At 26.2% G+C, this 17,969-nt stretch overlaps 1 protein-coding gene across 1 annotated transcript; it reads left to right on the top strand.

The window, feature by feature from the left end:
• The first annotated feature begins 2,559 nt into the window (after positions 1-2,559).
• Positions 2,560-15,795, top strand: LOC103573129 (glutathione S-transferase-like). Its single transcript, XM_008552045.2, has 5 exons — positions 2,560-2,679; positions 11,611-11,779; positions 12,465-12,632; positions 14,245-14,387; positions 14,477-15,795. Exons 2-5 carry the CDS (start codon positions 11,632-11,634, stop codon positions 14,642-14,644), a joined length of 627 nt encoding a protein of 208 aa, XP_008550267.1. The 5' UTR covers positions 2,560-2,679; positions 11,611-11,631; the 3' UTR covers positions 14,645-15,795.
• The last annotated feature ends 2,174 nt before the right edge of the window (positions 15,796-17,969 follow it).

The raw sequence follows: 17,969 nt of genomic DNA, 5'->3' as shown, positions 1-17,969 counted from the left end.
AAATAATATCAGTAAATTAATGATGATCCTGAAGTTAGCAGACAGTTAAAAATTTTAGAAAAAACTAAAAATATGCGCATGTAGAAAATTTAAAAAACTATAAGTGCAATTTTTTAGATATTTTATTTTTTTAAATTTATCGTTTTTAAAAAAATTCAAAAATTATTAGACGTCGGCTAACTTCAGTATCATAATAAATTATCGCTCCTAATTATTATCATTAATCTATTCAACTCAGTCATTGAATTTTTTTGACCTTGACCAAGTCCTTGTTAATTTTTTCTGTTCATTGTCTCTAATGAATTCTGACAAAATAAATAAATAGACAAATAATTATTTATGAAAATACTTTTTAATGAAAAATAAAAAATAATTTGCGTATTTATTAAAAAAATTCAAATACTTTTAATACGACGGTAATTAAATAATGATATAATTGCTTAAATGAAAGCATTAAAAATAAAAATTTAATTACTTTAGAGGTAAATAAATAGTGTATGAGATTATTTAGTGGGATTACCAATAAGAGATGGCGTAGTATTTATAAACGGGTGGTAGTAATGTATTAGTTTAGATAATGAGATGAAGAAGCTAGAAGAGGAGAAGGCGGAGAAGAAATAGGCTGAATTCTATTGTGTGAAACTCACGAAGATAGAGGGAACATAATGAAACTAACTGGCTCTGGCTTGGTCAATTAACGGCATAATATTTTATGTGTCCTCGTCTCCTGTTCGCTATCGCTAATACAAAATAATCTACGATAGTGTTACAAGGAAATCCTGAACTGTGATTTCCAGAGCAACATCAACAGACCCGGATATGCGTGACTGACATACGGATCTTGTAAAATTACCATTTATATTTTTAAATGTATCATTGATTCATGAATACTCACTACAAATAATTATTTATAACATTTTTATAAATATCATTTTAAATAGATCCGTCTTTAATTATTATCGTGTTTTCCAGATCACAATTCGTGACTCATGACTCGACTGCTTTAATTGTCATCTGTCAAATTAAATATTCAAATTGTATTACTCAACTTCACTGTTTCAGTGATTATAGTCCAACTTAGTCAGACAGAATACTAAATTTTTTTTTAAATTTTTATGATAATATTTATTTCTGAATTTTAAAAAATTAACCCGAGTCAAAAAAATAATTTGATTTTGACTTTTTTAATTTAAAATTTTATGAGAGTGAAGTAGGTGACTTTCAAATTAACAATTTTCTCACAAATAAAGACCCAAATCATTAAATAAAATATTTCATTCAATGCGTAAAGTTATTATTTATCAAATGAATACTTCTCGTTCAGAAATTTCAGTGTATATCTGAGAGCGACTCATTTGAAATTTCTATTTGCTAATGAAAATGCAACAATGACCCTTTCGTTTGTTCACATATGTGTAAGGAAAAGAATAGATGGTATATCCTCCTAAGTTATCTAAGTCAAATTTAAGACAACGTGACGCATAAATTAGTACTAAGTAAGATAGCTTAGGCAAATTGAAGTCATATTGTCTAGGATTTGACTTAGTTGACTCTTATTTAAGTCAAATCCAAGACAATGTGGCTTTAATTTGATTTAGTTGTCAAAAATCTGTATTAAGTAAGACAACTTAAGCAAATTGAAGTCATGTTGTCTAGGATTTGACTTAGTTGACTCACATTGAAGTTAAATCCAAGACAATGTGGCTTTAATTTGATTTAGTTGTCAAAAATCAGTACTAAGTAAGACAACGTAAGCAAATTGAAGTCATGTTGTCTAGGATTTGACTTAGTTGACTCACATTGAAGTTAAATCCAAGACAATGTGGCTTTAATTTGATTTAGTTGTCAAAAATCAGTACTAAGTAAGACAACGTAAGCAAATTGAAGTCATGTTGTCTAGGATTTGACTTAGTTGACTCACATTGAAGTCAAATCCAAGACAATGTGGCTTTAATTTGATTTAGTTGTCAAAAATCAGTACTAAGTAAGACAACTTAAGCAAATTGAAGTCATGTTGTCTAGGATTTGACTTAGTTGACTCACAATTAAGTCAAATCCAAGACAATGTGGCTTTAATTTGACTTAGTTGTCAAAAATCGGTACTAAGTAAGCAACAGTCAAAACCAAATGTGTTTTCATATCTCACAATATGTTTTTTATTTTAAAAAAAAAGGACTTAAACTTGAATTGGTGTCGTCTTGCTAGATGCTTTATTTAAAATTTTTGAAATTGTGCCAAAATCAAGTTATTTTTTTGACCCGGGAATAAATGAAACAATAAAATAATTATCGGTATGTTCGGAAAGTTATAATAAAGCGATGAGGGTGTAAAAAGATAAACTTGTTAGCTGTAGATGAGCGTAGTTGTGTAGTGTGATGTTACGACGGTGGGCAAGTGTAAACGCGTTTGACGACGCCGGGCGTCCTGGCCACCCTACTAGGTACGTCATAAATTTTAGTGAGGTTGCGCGGCGGCACGTTTTAACGGCGTACACCAGCATAGGTAGGTCGAATTGTGAGTGAGAGAGGAGCGCAAGTGGAGTTGAAGGAACGACGAAGCGAACTAAACCTCCTCTGGATCGACTCATACGAGTTTAACGTTCAGTTTCTACCGAGCTTCGTTCGCTCGAGTGTCTATCCAACGTCAACTTGCTTACTTCCGTTCTTATCAACCCTCTGAGTAAGTTCCTCGTGTTTTTATCTTTACATTTGAAATTCAAACAATTATTTATCATTTAAACAAAATTTAAACTCTATAATCATCAAATTTACGTTCATCGCTTCACCATAAGTTTTATTTGGAAAAATAAAATTTAGTTTGAGATAAAATTATTTATACTGACATTAACTCAATTTACTTTACTTAATTGAGTTTCTGTACTCCGACTTACATTAGACGATTTGATATTTTTTTTTTTTTTTTTTGTATTGAATGAAATTATTTGAAGGATGGTAAAAAAAATAAGTTTTTTTATTGGTTTTGACTTTTATAAATATCAAATAATTAATTTACTTTTTTCTTACAATTTTTTTTTTATGACCTTCAAGCCAAGTGACCTCGTGGCACTTTGAACGATGGCCAAATAAATCTAATGAACCATTAGGGATATTTATTAAGTAACTATTATATTGTTATGTTGTGTCGTGTGCGAGCGCAATCCCGTCCACTAACCAAGAAAATTAATTTCAATTGTGGATGATGATAAATAAAAAACTCGTGGGTGATTTATTATAATCTTTATTGTTATTATTATTATTACTCTAACAACAACAATTATTCATGGTTCCTCGTAATCAACATGAGTGACACATTCCACTTACTGAGTCCGCGCTAATTTTTCATAGCATTTTATCATAATTATTTTTTACTTTTAAATTTATATTCAAATGCGAATTTTTATTTAATTTTATTCAAACCTACAATTTAAATTCTCCATTTATGTGAGATAATTAGAAACGAGCGAAAAAAAATTGGAATACTTTTTAATTCATGAAAAAAAAAATCTGAGCGTTAATTGAATTGAAAATGAAGGGAAATAAAATTTGATTTTTTTTTTTTATTTTTATTAAAAAAATTTTTTTTTAGTCTAAAGTCGGAAAATAATTTACAGGTGAAAAATAAAGTTAATAAGCGAATTATCTTGAGGAATATTTACCGTCGGCGAGTTTAATGAGTCATTTTTCTAAACCGTGTATTTTTTTTTTTTACTATTTATTACTATTTATTTCTACTGCACTGTAAAAAATGTGCAGAGTAAATCCGGAGTAAATGCAAACCGGATGACTGTTCATTTATTTAATCCCCTTAGAGTAAAATTTACTCCAGAGAGTTTAATGTAATATTAAAAATCCGAATCGGAGTGAATGCAGATTTAAATGAAATCTAGATCGCTTCGATTTCGCTCCGAATTTTTTTACAATGTAGTAAACAATTAACGTCACTACTCAGATATTCAACGGTATAAATAATTAATAATCCGAGTCACCCCTATTTTTTTTTATTTTCACGCCCTTGCGTCCAAAAAAAATATATATAATCAATACGCCATCAATCTTTCATAGCTTCACTTTGTATTGATGAATTTTAAGCATGACGACAGAATGAATAAAGAATTCTAAATTAAATACTGGAGATATGAAAAATAAATATTTATTTACAAATAAATAATGACCGAAGCAGAAAATATGAAAATATACTTTTATTTTTGCTAAACTTACTGTTACGGGATATTAATAAATCATTGTTGCCAATTGAAATAATTGAACTGAATAAATTTAAAGTGTTCATGTATACATATTAAAACATTGATTTTCAGTGAAAACCCTAGGCGTCTACGGCACTAGTTCAACCACCTCAATGCTCTAGAATAGCTGACTATTACTTATTTAAAAGTTACTCTCGGTTTATATTTTAGACAATCACATGTCATAAATTTTTATTTTTTAATCATTACTATGTATTTAAGTCTTAATCGATAGCACTTTACATGGCTTTTTTTATTAAGGTCATTCTGGTTTCAAAGTCAAACTTATTCAATTATAAATTAATTTTTTTTTAGAGTTTGTTCTGAAAAGTCAATTCATTTTATTTTTGGGTCGAATGAACTTTAAAGAAAAACTTAAAAAATTAAATGATTCCGAGAGTAAAGATTTTTTTTTTTTTTTTAGTCAACTTGTAGCCTTGAAAATCGTCACTGATGGAGGTTCTTCTAGAACGAATAGGTTTCTAATTCAATAATATTCTCAATAAGTGTCGTTATTGCAGATACTGGATTCGATGATTTAAATTAAAAAGTAACATCATTAAGAGCGTATGAAAAATTGTAGGAAATTGTCATCCTATTTGTTATTTATTTCTTTTATTTAAAAATTTGAAAAATTTGAATTTAATTATATAAGATTTTTCAGAGAACTTGTTTTGACTAAAATGACCTGAAAAATTAAAAAATTATTGTTTTGTAAAAAGTATTTTTACTAAAAAGATACACTTGAAATTTAATACTTTGTTTTTTCAAACGGAAGCCCTATAATTTACATGAAAACGGAGATTTCACAATAATTTTCTTTGAATTCGAGTCAAATTGGCTGTTACAATAAAATAGTCTTGCAGTCTTATGGAAAATCTTCATAGGCTTTGACGCAACTGCAACCTTATTGAAAAATTCGTATTGGATTTTCTGAAAAAATTTAACGTCAGATTTTTAAAAAACCATGAAAAAAATATTTATTTTTTCTTTTAATTCGAAAACGAGAACTATTTTTCAGCTATTATGCAAATCATTCTGGCAAATATTTAACTGCTGATCAGCCAACAAGAAAATTACTGGAAAATTGGTTGAGGTTTACATACTTCATTATTTTTCTGGATAAAAAATTTCATAAAAAATTTAGTTAATTTAAATTTTAATTAAATTATTTTCATTTTAACCAAAAATTAATAACTTTACTAATAGTATTAATTAATTTTTACGATAATATTTTCGAGTAGGAAAAAAAACATTGCAGCTTAACAATTAAATACCACTAACAGCGTTAATAATCAAATGTAGCCCAATTTGCGCTATAACTATAACCATAATAACCATATTGTAAAACACAACAGAGTGAAGATATAAACGCTACTACAGTTGGTATCTGATGATGACATTGCCAACAGCATTACTACCATGATTATTATTATTATCATCATATATATATATATATATATATATATATATATATATATATATATATATATATATATATATATATAGTTGAGTTCATAGTGCATCAGTGTAGATATGATGTGAACCCAGCGCATCCTATGTTGCCAGAGAATCAATCTCTTTGAATGATTTGCACTTGTGTGCGTCACCATAAATGCTCCATTAATTAATCCATTCTACCTAAACAATAGCGAATAATATCTAAATGGTTCTATAACAATGCTAAGACTAATAATCCCATTGTAACACAAAGAACCTTAAAATTTATCTTCTTCACTAAAACCGGCTGCCATCAAAATAATTGCAATTAGAGTGATTGCTCGTAAAATCCTGAAAGCTCACTAATTTTTTTATTTTTTTACAACCAATGACTTAGCAAATTTTAAAATAGACTGTTGCTATGTACATAAAGATAAAACAATAAAAAATCTACCGCTTACGTAAAAATATATATTTTTTCGTCATTTAATTATTCTCTTTTATGGACTCTCTTTTATTCTATTGTACATTTAATACGATTAATGCAAATTCGTTGGAAGTACTAGTAATTTAATAATCCATCATTTTAGTTTTTTTTTTTTTTTGCTATTTTTTCCTAAAAAAAAAAATTATCGGCCAAAGAATAGAAATTGCTTATTGTTGACAAGTTTTTTTAATTTTTAAATTCATGAGTAAAAAAAAACTACTAATTAATTAATTATTAAATTAATAATCAGTTCACTGGTATATATTGGTTAATTAATAAAATTTATAGCTCATTACACGTTATAAATTGTAATTAAAAAGTAAACAAAGTTTTTTTTTTTAAAATAATTAAATAATTCAAAAGAATAAACTTTAAAGTATACTAATTATTTTATAAATTTAACTGAATAAATAAATTACATAGAAATAAGTATGTAAAGAAATGTACTTATACAATACGTACGTTAAAAAAAAATAAATAAAAAAAAGACAGTTTATTCAGAAAAGTTGTTAATTAAAACAATTCGTACGGTTTGTTAGCTTATTTAAATTATTTCTGTTTAAATTTAGCTTGTTTAAATTAATGAACATCACTATAAAAAAAAAGTAACTATATATACACTTATTATTTTGAAAAGGAAAAGGAAAATTTCATTTCAGATATTGCGTTATAATTTTAGTTAACGTTTTATACAACTTGATTTCCCGGTAATTTTAATATCGCCGCATTTATAAGCAAGAACAATTTTTTTTTCATTTTTACCGGGTTCTCGTTACAATTTTATTCTGGTGCACGTCGTACTTTTTCATATTCGATGCTCTTTCATGACTTTCCTTACATTTATTTTTTTTTTTTTTTTTACTTTCATTTTTATCTTTATATTTTTTAGTATTTTCATTTTTCTCAATCCTTTTGATCTTCCACAATATCCTGTAGATCCGAGAGGATACATCATCAATACACGACTGATAGCAAATCATATATACAATCTATATATTTCCTATCAATGTGGGTATTCGCAGTCAAATTGAATTTCACTTCACCACGTTCGACCTCATAAATAAAAAGAAAGAAGGAACTACACAATCGTTTTATTTTTTTTCTATTTTTCAATTCATAAAAAAACATCTACTTAATTTTTATTAATTTTTTTTTATATACAAAATAGTTTGTTCATTTAAAATTAAGTAGATTTATTTTTGAGATTATAATTTTTGACCGTAAAAAATGTTCACAAGTGTAAAGTTACTTTTTAATTAATGGAAAGTGAAGAAAAAAAATATAAATAGAAATAAAGTCTCTTGAAAATGTCTAATGACGTAGTGACACTCATTATAAGAAACTAGAGATGCTATAAAATAATACCTCATTCTCCTCTTGTTATTGTATCTTTTATCACCACCATTACCACTCAACACCTTTTATTTCAACTTTGAAAAAATACATCTTGTGTATTGTAAATTTTACTTGGCATTGTCATTATAGTAACAGCCTTTTTCTACTCGATCATTTACTCTATAGCAATATTCAATTGCTTCTATTGTATCTTCGCAATATAAAGATGCAGGTGTCATATTATAGTGCTAGTTAACAAATAAATACAGAGAAAATTTTTCAAAATGGCAACGCTACGTACATAAAATTAAAGAATTTTAATAACTTTATAAATTTTTTTAAGTTAATTTTCCGTCACCTGAAATTGTTTAAAAATAATAAATGATATTTTTAATAAAATTAACTATTGTTACAAAAGTATTTCGATGTTTTACTTTGCCTGCTTCTCTTTCTACACGGAGAGAAAATTATGGTAATAGTTACAATATATTATGGGAATGGTTCCCATACTGTATGGTAACCGGTTTTTTTGAAATGTTGATTATAGGAACGGCACCCATATATATTATGGTAATCATTCCTATAATTATGGGTATAATTCCCATATGGTATCGGAATAGGTCCTATGGAATTATGGTAATGGTTACTATAATATTATGGTAATCGTTACCATAATATTATGGGAATAGTTACCATAATATTATAGGAATGGTTACCATAATATTATAGGAACCGTTACAATGTGGTTATAGGATTGGTTCCTATTTGCTTATGGGAACTCTTTCTATGAGCATGGTAATCATTACCATGATTCTTTCACATGCGATATGGGAACTGTTACCATAATGATAGGAATTGTTCCCATACTTATGGAAACTTTCCCAGAAAGTATGGGTCTATATCCCATAATCCCAAGTAATCATTACCATAACGGTATGGGATGATATTTCATAAACGTACTAGGAACAGTTACTATAATTTTTTCTCCGTGTACATATATGATATGTGTAAATATAATTCCTATAATTTTTCTCGTCGTGAAATATATCAATATTTGTCTAAATAAACAGATTCAATAAATTTGAATTTGAATAAATAATATTTCATGATAGTTCAGGACTTCTTGAATTTTGATATTTATGAATAGTTACATTTTATAGTGACAGTAATCTAGATATTTCAGAAGATTACTAGAATTTAAAAATTTAAGTATTACCCCAATATTTATGAAATATATTATTATCACTTTGCTCGAAAAAAATAGGCACTGCAACAAGAAAAAATCCTGTTGCTGCGACAAAATTTATTCTACGGAAGCAACAAGAAAACTGTTACTGTATTACAAAAATCCTGTTGCAGGTATATTTTTTTTTTCAAGTGACTAATTATTTCCTTCAGATTAAAATAAAAAAAAAACTTGGTGATCAATAATTCATTAAAACTACTAAATATCAATATAAATTCATTAACAGTGATTAAAAAAGAATTTTCGTAGGAACATTATTTTAATTAAAATTCAACGACTATGAACTTCTCATCTCTTACAAATAATTTATTCATTACTAAGATTTCATATACATTTTAATTAACTTTCTTAATCATCGTTCACTTTTTTTCTTTTATAAATTTTAATTTTACTTAAAAGTAATCTTGCCTTGGAAATAAATTGTAGATGTAACGTATACTTAAACTTTTACATATTTCTTCTTATCATTGAGAATGGGTTCGATATAAATATGAAGAGAAAAGTAGACTCGAAGCAAGTCATAGTCACTGAGTCGACTCTATTGTGTTGTAAGAATACCCGAATATCAAACAAAGCGAAGTATAAAGAAAAGTAAAGTAGATAAAACATCTGTATATATCTATAAGTAATTTTTTTTTATTTTCTGCATTACAACAAATAAAAGTCCAAGGACAGTATCCTCGAGTTCATTCCTTTGACATGTGCGTCACCTTGTCATTGTCATTCGTATTCAAATGTTATATTTGTAGTAAAGTTGAGAAGCAGAAATTTAAGTTAAGAAACAAGTGACTTTATGACCTCATTTAATATACGTTTCTTACTTTTCAAAATTTAATTTTCATTATTTTTAAAATACATTTAAGTTTCTTATAATTCCATATACATTTTACCGTTGTAATACCGAATAAAATACATGTCTTTTCAATTTTAAACTGAATTTAAATAAAAGTCTGTATAAAAGGTAATGAAATATTGAAAGGAAAAAAAACTATATTTATATGAAGGATATTATCGTAATATAAGAAGATCAAAGCAAAGTATACCGAGAAAAATAAACATTAGTTGCAAGTAAATATGTTATTGATGTAGAGCAATGAAGGATTTTATTGAATAAATTTAAATTTTATTTTAACAAGTAAAAATTTAAAAAATTCAAAGAATATACATTTGGCGCTAAAAAATGTTTACTTAATTAAATTTAAATATTCATTAAGTAAATGCATTTACTTGAATCTAATTTTTTTTTTTTTTTTTTTTTTTTTTTTTAAGTAAGACATTTAGTTTTAATCTGATTCTTTGCTTTTATAAAGATATTATTTAATTAATTATGAGTTTGCTGGTTGAAAAATATTTGAATCATTTTTTGACGCGGTCTTTGATTATTTTTAAAATACTTCTTAATTTATATTAGATAATTAAGGATACTTAAGCATCAATTAATCTGTGCAATTAGTTTACTCAATATTACTGAGATAGATTGTAGTAAATAATTATTGGTATCAAAGACATTGATATCTATGTTCATATATGTTCGTTAATTAAAATTATTCTATTAGTCTAATGATTTTGGGTCAAGAATCGCACTTATGATTTAAATTTTTAATGAGTAGAAATTATAATCAATTATCAAAATGAAAATAATAATCAATAGATACTGATAGTGATAAGTGGGGTAAAACGGGTCGCTTAAAAATCCTACCAAAAATCGATCGTTACGGAAGTTGTGACTTTTACCGTAAGACTGTTACGTTCTCACGCAGATCAGCTGTGCGATTAAGCGCGGGCTTTTTAAAATGTGTATTTTTGAAACAGTATAAGGTCGTCTCAATTTATATTTCTTGAAAAATTTTTTTCTTTATAACAGAAATTTACTTTTATTCAAATATTTACTTTAGGAAAAGAATATTCATTAAAACTAAAACAAATAAATATTTTTTACATCAACATGAAATTTTTATTATTTGATTATCAAAGTAGTTTATTCAGAGAAACTAATGATCAGGTTGCGTGTTAGCGTCTCAGTGGATTTATCAGCCAACAAGAATCGCACAAGACTAAGATAAAGATTTCGGGCGAATTAGACTAGTAAACTAGCATGAGTAGAACTAGTAGAATTGTAGACAAAACGTACGTTAGGTTTACTTTGAGAAGCAGAAAATGCCCGATTGTTTTCGTTGATTGTGTTAAAATATTACGACATCGTTGGCTTAATAATTCTCAAGACTTTTCTGGGAAACTTTAATTTATTATTATTACTACTACTATTATTATCAATGAAATTTAGTCTCTTTAATCTTACTGTCTAATTTATTTTTACTTACATATGTCACGTGTTCATGTAAAAAAAAAATTATTTCTATAATAATTTCGTGTGTTCCTAATTTATAAATTTTAAATTTCAGGCAGTGAAGAATCATAAGTAAAAATTTTTGAAAATTCAAAAATAAAAATTTATTTTTCTTAGTTTCAAATTTTTTTTTTTACTAATTTTTTGCATTACACAATATTATTTTTGACGTTTATAGAAAAAAATTTACGCTTTTGGAAACACGTAACAATTTTTACAAATACTTTAAAAAATTCTAAAATTTTTTGTATAGAAGTGGAAATGCGTTGAAATAAAATTTTGAATAAAATGTTTACTTTTAAATTCTCTGAAGTTTTATTCAAATTTCTATACTATTTTTAATTTAAAAGTTTCACATCGCGAATGCTATTGGATTTTTTTTTACATGTTGGGTTGCGTCATATGTAAATAAAAAAAAATGTCCGTCTGTTTATTTATGAGGTAACTTTTTTTATGTTAATGAATAAATGGAAAAAAAAGAAAATTACAAGATAATGTACTTATATGTTTAGTTAACCAGAGAATTTAACAGGATGTCGGAAGAGCAGAAACCGAGCTATAAGTTAATTTACTTCAATTCCCGAGGAAGAGCTGAGCACATTCGTTACATTTTTGCACACGCCGGTGTAGATTACATCGATGAACGAGTTCCGAACGAACGTTGGCCAGAAGTCAAGAGATGTAAGATCTTATTTTATCCTGAATAAATACAAACTGACACTTTTAATTTCATGCTTGTATAAATCCTTGACAGCTTTAACATCCGACCGGAAAGTGCAAGAAATAATTTTTTTTTTATTTCGCTTTAAGTCTCGGTATTAAAAAATTCTTAAACTTTTAAAACTTTTTTTCATACTCAAGTTGAATAAAAAAAATTTTCTTGCGCTTGAGTTTAGAGAGCAAAAGTTTTAGTTTTTTACTTGAGAGCTTAAAATATTTTTTTTAAAATATCAGGACATGAAATTTTTTTTTTATTTCAAGGAACTTGATTTTTCTATTTAAATTCAAAACCAGTTAAATTTTATTTTACCTTTTATTTAAGAGTAAATTGAAAATTTATTATGCAAATTTAGCACTTGAATTTTATTGCACTTTTTTATTATTTAAATTTTTATTTTTTTTTATTTTAGTATTAAAGTAGAACTTTTTTTATTCGAGATTAAAGATTTAAAAAAATCTCCACAAGAGTATTATGGAAAAATGCTACTGAAGCTTTGAAATAAAAAGCTACTTAGTATTTGCAGGAATTTTTTTTTTTTTTTTTTATACTAGTGGGTTTATAAAAAAAGGAAAATAATTTTCTTTAATCTTTATAAAACAGGAAAAAATAGTTTGTCTATTAATAATAAGTGAAATTGTGGTGTAGCAATGCCGTATGGAATGCTGCCGGTGCTAGAGATTGACGGAAAACCAATAGCCCAAAGCAATGCAGTGGCAAGATTTCTCGCCCGTAAATACGGACTTGCAGGTCAAAACGAGTGGGAGTCAATGCTTTGCGATGTACTCGTTGATACTCTTGGGGATCTTAAGTTAGGTAATTAGCCTAAAAATCAATACACCACCCGTATTTATATATAAATACTCTAAGCTAAAAATATAACACTATCAAATTTTGTCCTCTTATCAATAAATTTTATCATTATTATTTATATTTTTATTCACATACTAAAATGTTGGCGAGATTTTTTTTAATGACTTGGTATTAAAAGCTCACACAAAAAATAATAAATCTCATTTGCAATAATTATTATAAAACAAGCAGTTTTGACGTCAATTTTTTTACCTCAAAAGCTTAACCGGAAAAAATAATTTAGAGTTATATCCTGTGTAGATTTATGTAGACGAAGATCAAAAGGTCAAATTGTCCAATTATAATTTAAAATTTTACATCTAAAAGAGCTTTCAGAATGTAATAAAGAAAAATTTTTAAGCTGTTAATTTTAACGAGATCTATTACGTGACTCAGTCGATTTAAAGAAGTCAATTTAGATGTTGATTTAAAATTTTTGAAAATTACAGCTCATATACTTTGACCTAGTTTGTAATAAATTATTTTTTTTCTACGGGTCTATAGCCGAAACACGATATAAGTAATTAGTGATTGGAGATATTTTGGTCAAGGATATATTGACCGGGTACTATCCAAGCGTAAAATACAACCGTATTTTTAATAGAATCTGTACTATCTTCAAAAATTGTAGATCCACTTTAAATTTTTACCATCGTTTCAAGTTTTTTTTTTATTATTTAATTTAACTGCCGATGTTTATCGGAATAATCAATAGATGATCAATAGTTTTGACCAAAACATCTCTTTTTTAATTACTTTTTATTGATGAAAACTCGTTACAATATACTGTGAAAAATTGGGAGTGAATTCGGAGTAATTACGACTTTTATTTTATTATTTAAATCCGAATCGGAGTTTCAATATAAAAAAATCGGACCGAAATCAATAACTTCCTTGTTTTTTTAATTTTCAATTTTCTTGGCGGGAAGTTAAAAAAACTCCCTTTTGGAGTGAATTTGACTCCAAGGGGAGTGAATAAATTTACAGTCATTGGGTCCGCATTCATTGAAAATTTCATGCGCGTTCACTCCGTTAATTTTTTACAGAGTAATTTTTAATTTATTTTTAAAATTGACGATCGTATTCTATAGAACAAAAAAAAACTATAATTGGAATTTCATAATTGTTTTATTAAATTCACAAATATATTTAGGGTATTCAGAATTTAATTGGATTTTAAATTTTATGTACGAGCTTTGACAAAAAGTTTTAAACAGCCGTTAAAATTTAAAATAAAATGTTCCCATAACTGATCCTAAGTATTACAATAATTGTATAATAACCCTACTGTCAAACTTTTTACTTAAATTTTAACGATTGTTTAAAACTTTCCCTCAGAAGTGAAGTTTACGTGTTCTATAAAAAAAAAAAAAAAAAACTCAATGGCATTCTAAATGGTGATAAATTTTTGGAGAAAAATTATTTATTTTTAAAATAATGATAACTTTTGAAAATAAAAATTGAGTCGTAATCATTAATAATTACAGTAATTTTAAAAATAAATTTTTCCGGACATTTATTGGACTTTTTAGTGATAAAAAAATATATATGAGTGCTAATAAATATTATTCAACAGTTATATTTCAGTATAGAACAGAAGAAGATTTTATAAAAAAAGAAGAAAAGAAGGTCAAGCTTCTTAAAGAGACAATACCTTTTTATCTCAACAAGTTTGAGCAAACAATTGTTGAAAATGGCGGATTCGCCGTTGGTTCAACAGTAAGTTAAATAAAATATAGTAATTTATACCATACATTTAAATAAATAAAAATTTGTAATATATCTAAAATTGAATTTAAAAATTTCAGACCACATGGGCCGACTTTGTTTTGGCAGTTGCTCTAGAGAATTTTGAGCAGATATTTGGTGTAGCAGCATTGGATAATTACCCAGGTCTTCGTGGATTAAAACAACGAGTTCACGAGATTCCGGAGATCGTTGAGTGGCTTGCGAAGCGACCACAAACTGACTTTTAAAGTAAACGCTCGTCTGGAGTATGAGTACAGGAAACTTAACACAACTCAAATTAACAAGTCAATATTCCAAAGAGCCAAGTACTTGTATTTTATTTTTATTTACATGCAATGTATTTGGCTCAAATATACCCATTTATTTTTATTAAATTAATTATATCATCAAATAGACGTACAAATTTCAATATATACGTACTTATTTAGTATAAAAAAATTTATTTATTTAACAAGGAGTCGTCAGATATTTTCGGCTGAGTTTTTCCTGAAAACAAGATCTCTAAATACAAACTGCAGACCGCACATTGATGTATTACTGTTTTGTCTAGCGAAGTGCGCTTTCATTTTTTGATAATATTCGTTTGTTTATGAGAAAAACTCGGTCATAGTTCCTGATTGCTGTACAAGTGCAATAAAGATAATACCGTTCGTCCTCTTGAATGTGAGAGAAAAAAAAGTAACAACTCCTGTTAATTAAATAAAATAAAATGAAATACGTAAACCTCAGAACTTTGGCTTCGTCAGGGTAATTTTGACTTCTCTCAAAAGTATGTTAGGTCTTGAACCGTCTGTTGATTACGCGTACAATAAATTATTTGTCGTATCTAAATATTATTTTTCCAGCGGACAATCCTGTAAAAGAAAATCAGTTCTGAAAATGTTGAACATTTTCGAGCCAAACTCAGGTGTTAATTTTTTTTTACTCATTTTTTTCTAGTCATTTTAAAATATTTAATTTTATTATTCATTAATTATTTGAGTTGGGAATTTTTTAAATTCTAATAGTACAATTTTTCACTTATTAATTTCGTTTATATATATATTTACTTATGGAAAAGATGAAATTTGATTATTGGCACGTAGCCCAATAGGGACGATAGCCAATGAAGAAAATTTAATTATCACTATTATATATGTATATATCAATATATGTACACAAAAAAAAAGGATTTGGTGTAAAAAATTTTTCCCGCCCAAGAAATTTTTGGTTTCATTTAAAAATGCAAAAAATTTCTTGCGCCAAAAAAATTTTTTCGTGTACATATATATTTATATATACTTGGAGTGTATATGTTTGAGTGTATAGATGTTACTATTATTGATGTTGAAATGTGTAAACGTTGCATTGTTGTAATTTAATTAATTGATTAATTAAATGATTAACAAAAAAGGGTAATACAATAAATAATAATTAAAAAATATATGATTAATGTGCAAACGTTAACAAATTAACAAATTGAATGCATTTATTAAATTAAATTATTTTAATTGCTCATGTAACAATTGACTATTGACTAGTCATTTATAAATTAATGTTTGTTTTTGAAACTGAAGAATTGACAGAATAAAAAGTAATGTGATTGCTTACTATAATTAGAAAGTGTTTCAAAATATTTATTTAATTATTTATCAAATTAAATATAAAAGTCAATCACTGTCATGCAACTGCTGTAAGAAATTCGATATTATAAGTGTGAATTTTAATTGTTTGTTAAGTTTCAAAATGAATAAAATAATAATAATAATAATAATGATATTAATTAAAAAAAAATATAGTTGGCTCTAGAAAAAAAAATTAAATGTCAATGTATCATATCATTACTATTGTATACGAGTAAACCAAAGAAAAATGATAAATGTTATTGTAATGTTTTGATTTGCTTGAAAAAAAAAATAATAATAATAATAAAATATAATAATGATATTTATTCTAACAAATATGAGTGTTTATTGATATGTATTTTTATCATTATCAAGTAAAAATGATTATTCTAGAGTAGAAACACCACCGACTGTTGACAAGTAAACTCTGGACGAGATCAGTCAGATCGGGTACAAAAAATAACTATGAAAATTTTCTATAAAGTTTTTTTGAAATTTATTCTTTGTGAAATTTTGTTTTTGATCGTTGACGAGTTTGATAAAAAATTTAAAGTTTCAAAAATGCATTCACGTAGATATCAAATAAGAGATTTCCAAACTTATGAAAATTAAAAAAAAATGTCAGTCTGAAATTCCAATAAATTAAAAAATCAATCGAAAGAATATGAGAAACAGTTTAACTGGAGACAAATAATTATTTTAAATCTTATCATTATTATTTTTTTTTTATTATTTATTTTTAAATCACTTTAATCGTAATACGTTTTTTATATCATAGAATTTTATCTTACGTTTATTAATTATAATTTAATTACAAGTATTATCAACTAGCATCTATGCGGATTATAGGTATCTCACAGTATTGACTCTATATTTTGTTTATACTCTCTAGCCAGACGACTAATTTTTTTTTTCTGTATCTACAAATATATAATTTTGTAATAATAAGTGTATACTTTAACTTGATTGTTTTTTTTTTAAAACATTTTTTCTTAATTTCTATATTTAGGTAATTTATATATTTATATATCATTTCTTTACCTTTGTAAGACTCGACAAATAATTACTTAAATATTTGTTGTACGTGAAGTATTAAATGCCGAAAACATGAAAATAATTCGATCGTAAATAACGGGTGATTAAAATTTCAACTATTGTGTAATATGTAAATTTATGTATTATATATATTTTACGTGAGGATTATTTCATTAATATTTATATTTATATAATAAGTACGATAAAGGTAAACGTTTATTCATTTGACACATGATTGAGGTTTCGAGCAAAAGTTTCGCTGCTTAGCTCGCATCTCACAGCCTAGAGGTGATTTTATTTCCAATAAATTTATTTAAGAATTCATTTAAAAAAAAAAAAATAATAATAATTAATTAAATTATATTTTAATTATCGATATTTATACTTAATTAATAATAATTCAATTAATTCCAAGCTTTTTAGTTAATCAATTAATCTTTTTTTAAGTATATAATACAATACGTACGTTGTTATTTATTTATTTATTTATGTATTTATGTTTTTTTACAATTTAATTATCATACGGGCAATCGTATTGTGCACTAAAATAAACACGGAATAAATAATTGCGTTTGTGATAATCAATTTATACGACCAATTATTCTAATTAATTAATATTGTTTTTTTTTTTAATTATAATTATCCTTGGGGGATCCGAATTACAGTAAATTACTGTAATTTACTGCATTTTACGGAACCTTCCCGTAAAAATACGGTATTTTCCCAGCAAATTTGCCGTAATTTGCGGCGATTTATAATCATAACGGCAAGTTAAAGTCACATACCGCAATTTACCGTAATTTGCGGCATTTTAACCGTAAGTAATGCATACTTTTTTATTTTATGGGTTTTGACAGCCTTGAGGGATCCGAATTACGGTAATTTATCGCAACTTACGGTAAATTTGCCTTAA

Source organism: Microplitis demolitor, chromosome 8 (genome assembly GCF_026212275.2).
Source record: "Microplitis demolitor isolate Queensland-Clemson2020A chromosome 8, iyMicDemo2.1a, whole genome shotgun sequence".
NCBI classification, from domain to species: Eukaryota; Metazoa; Arthropoda; class Insecta; order Hymenoptera; family Braconidae; genus Microplitis; species Microplitis demolitor.
This window is presented reverse-complemented; position numbering and strand designations above follow the sequence as displayed.

Coding starts and splice junctions, on each gene's coding strand:
- LOC103573129 (XM_008552045.2), top strand. CDS start 11,632: ATGTCGGAAGAGCAGAAACCGAGCTATAAGTTAATTTACTTCAATTCC. Junction 11,780..12,464: donor TTGGCCAGAAGTCAAGAGAT/GTAAGATCTTAT, acceptor ATTGTGGTGTAG/CAATGCCGTATGGAATGCTG. Junction 12,633..14,244: donor TCTTGGGGATCTTAAGTTAG/GTAATTAGCCTA, acceptor ATTATTCAACAG/TTATATTTCAGTATAGAACA.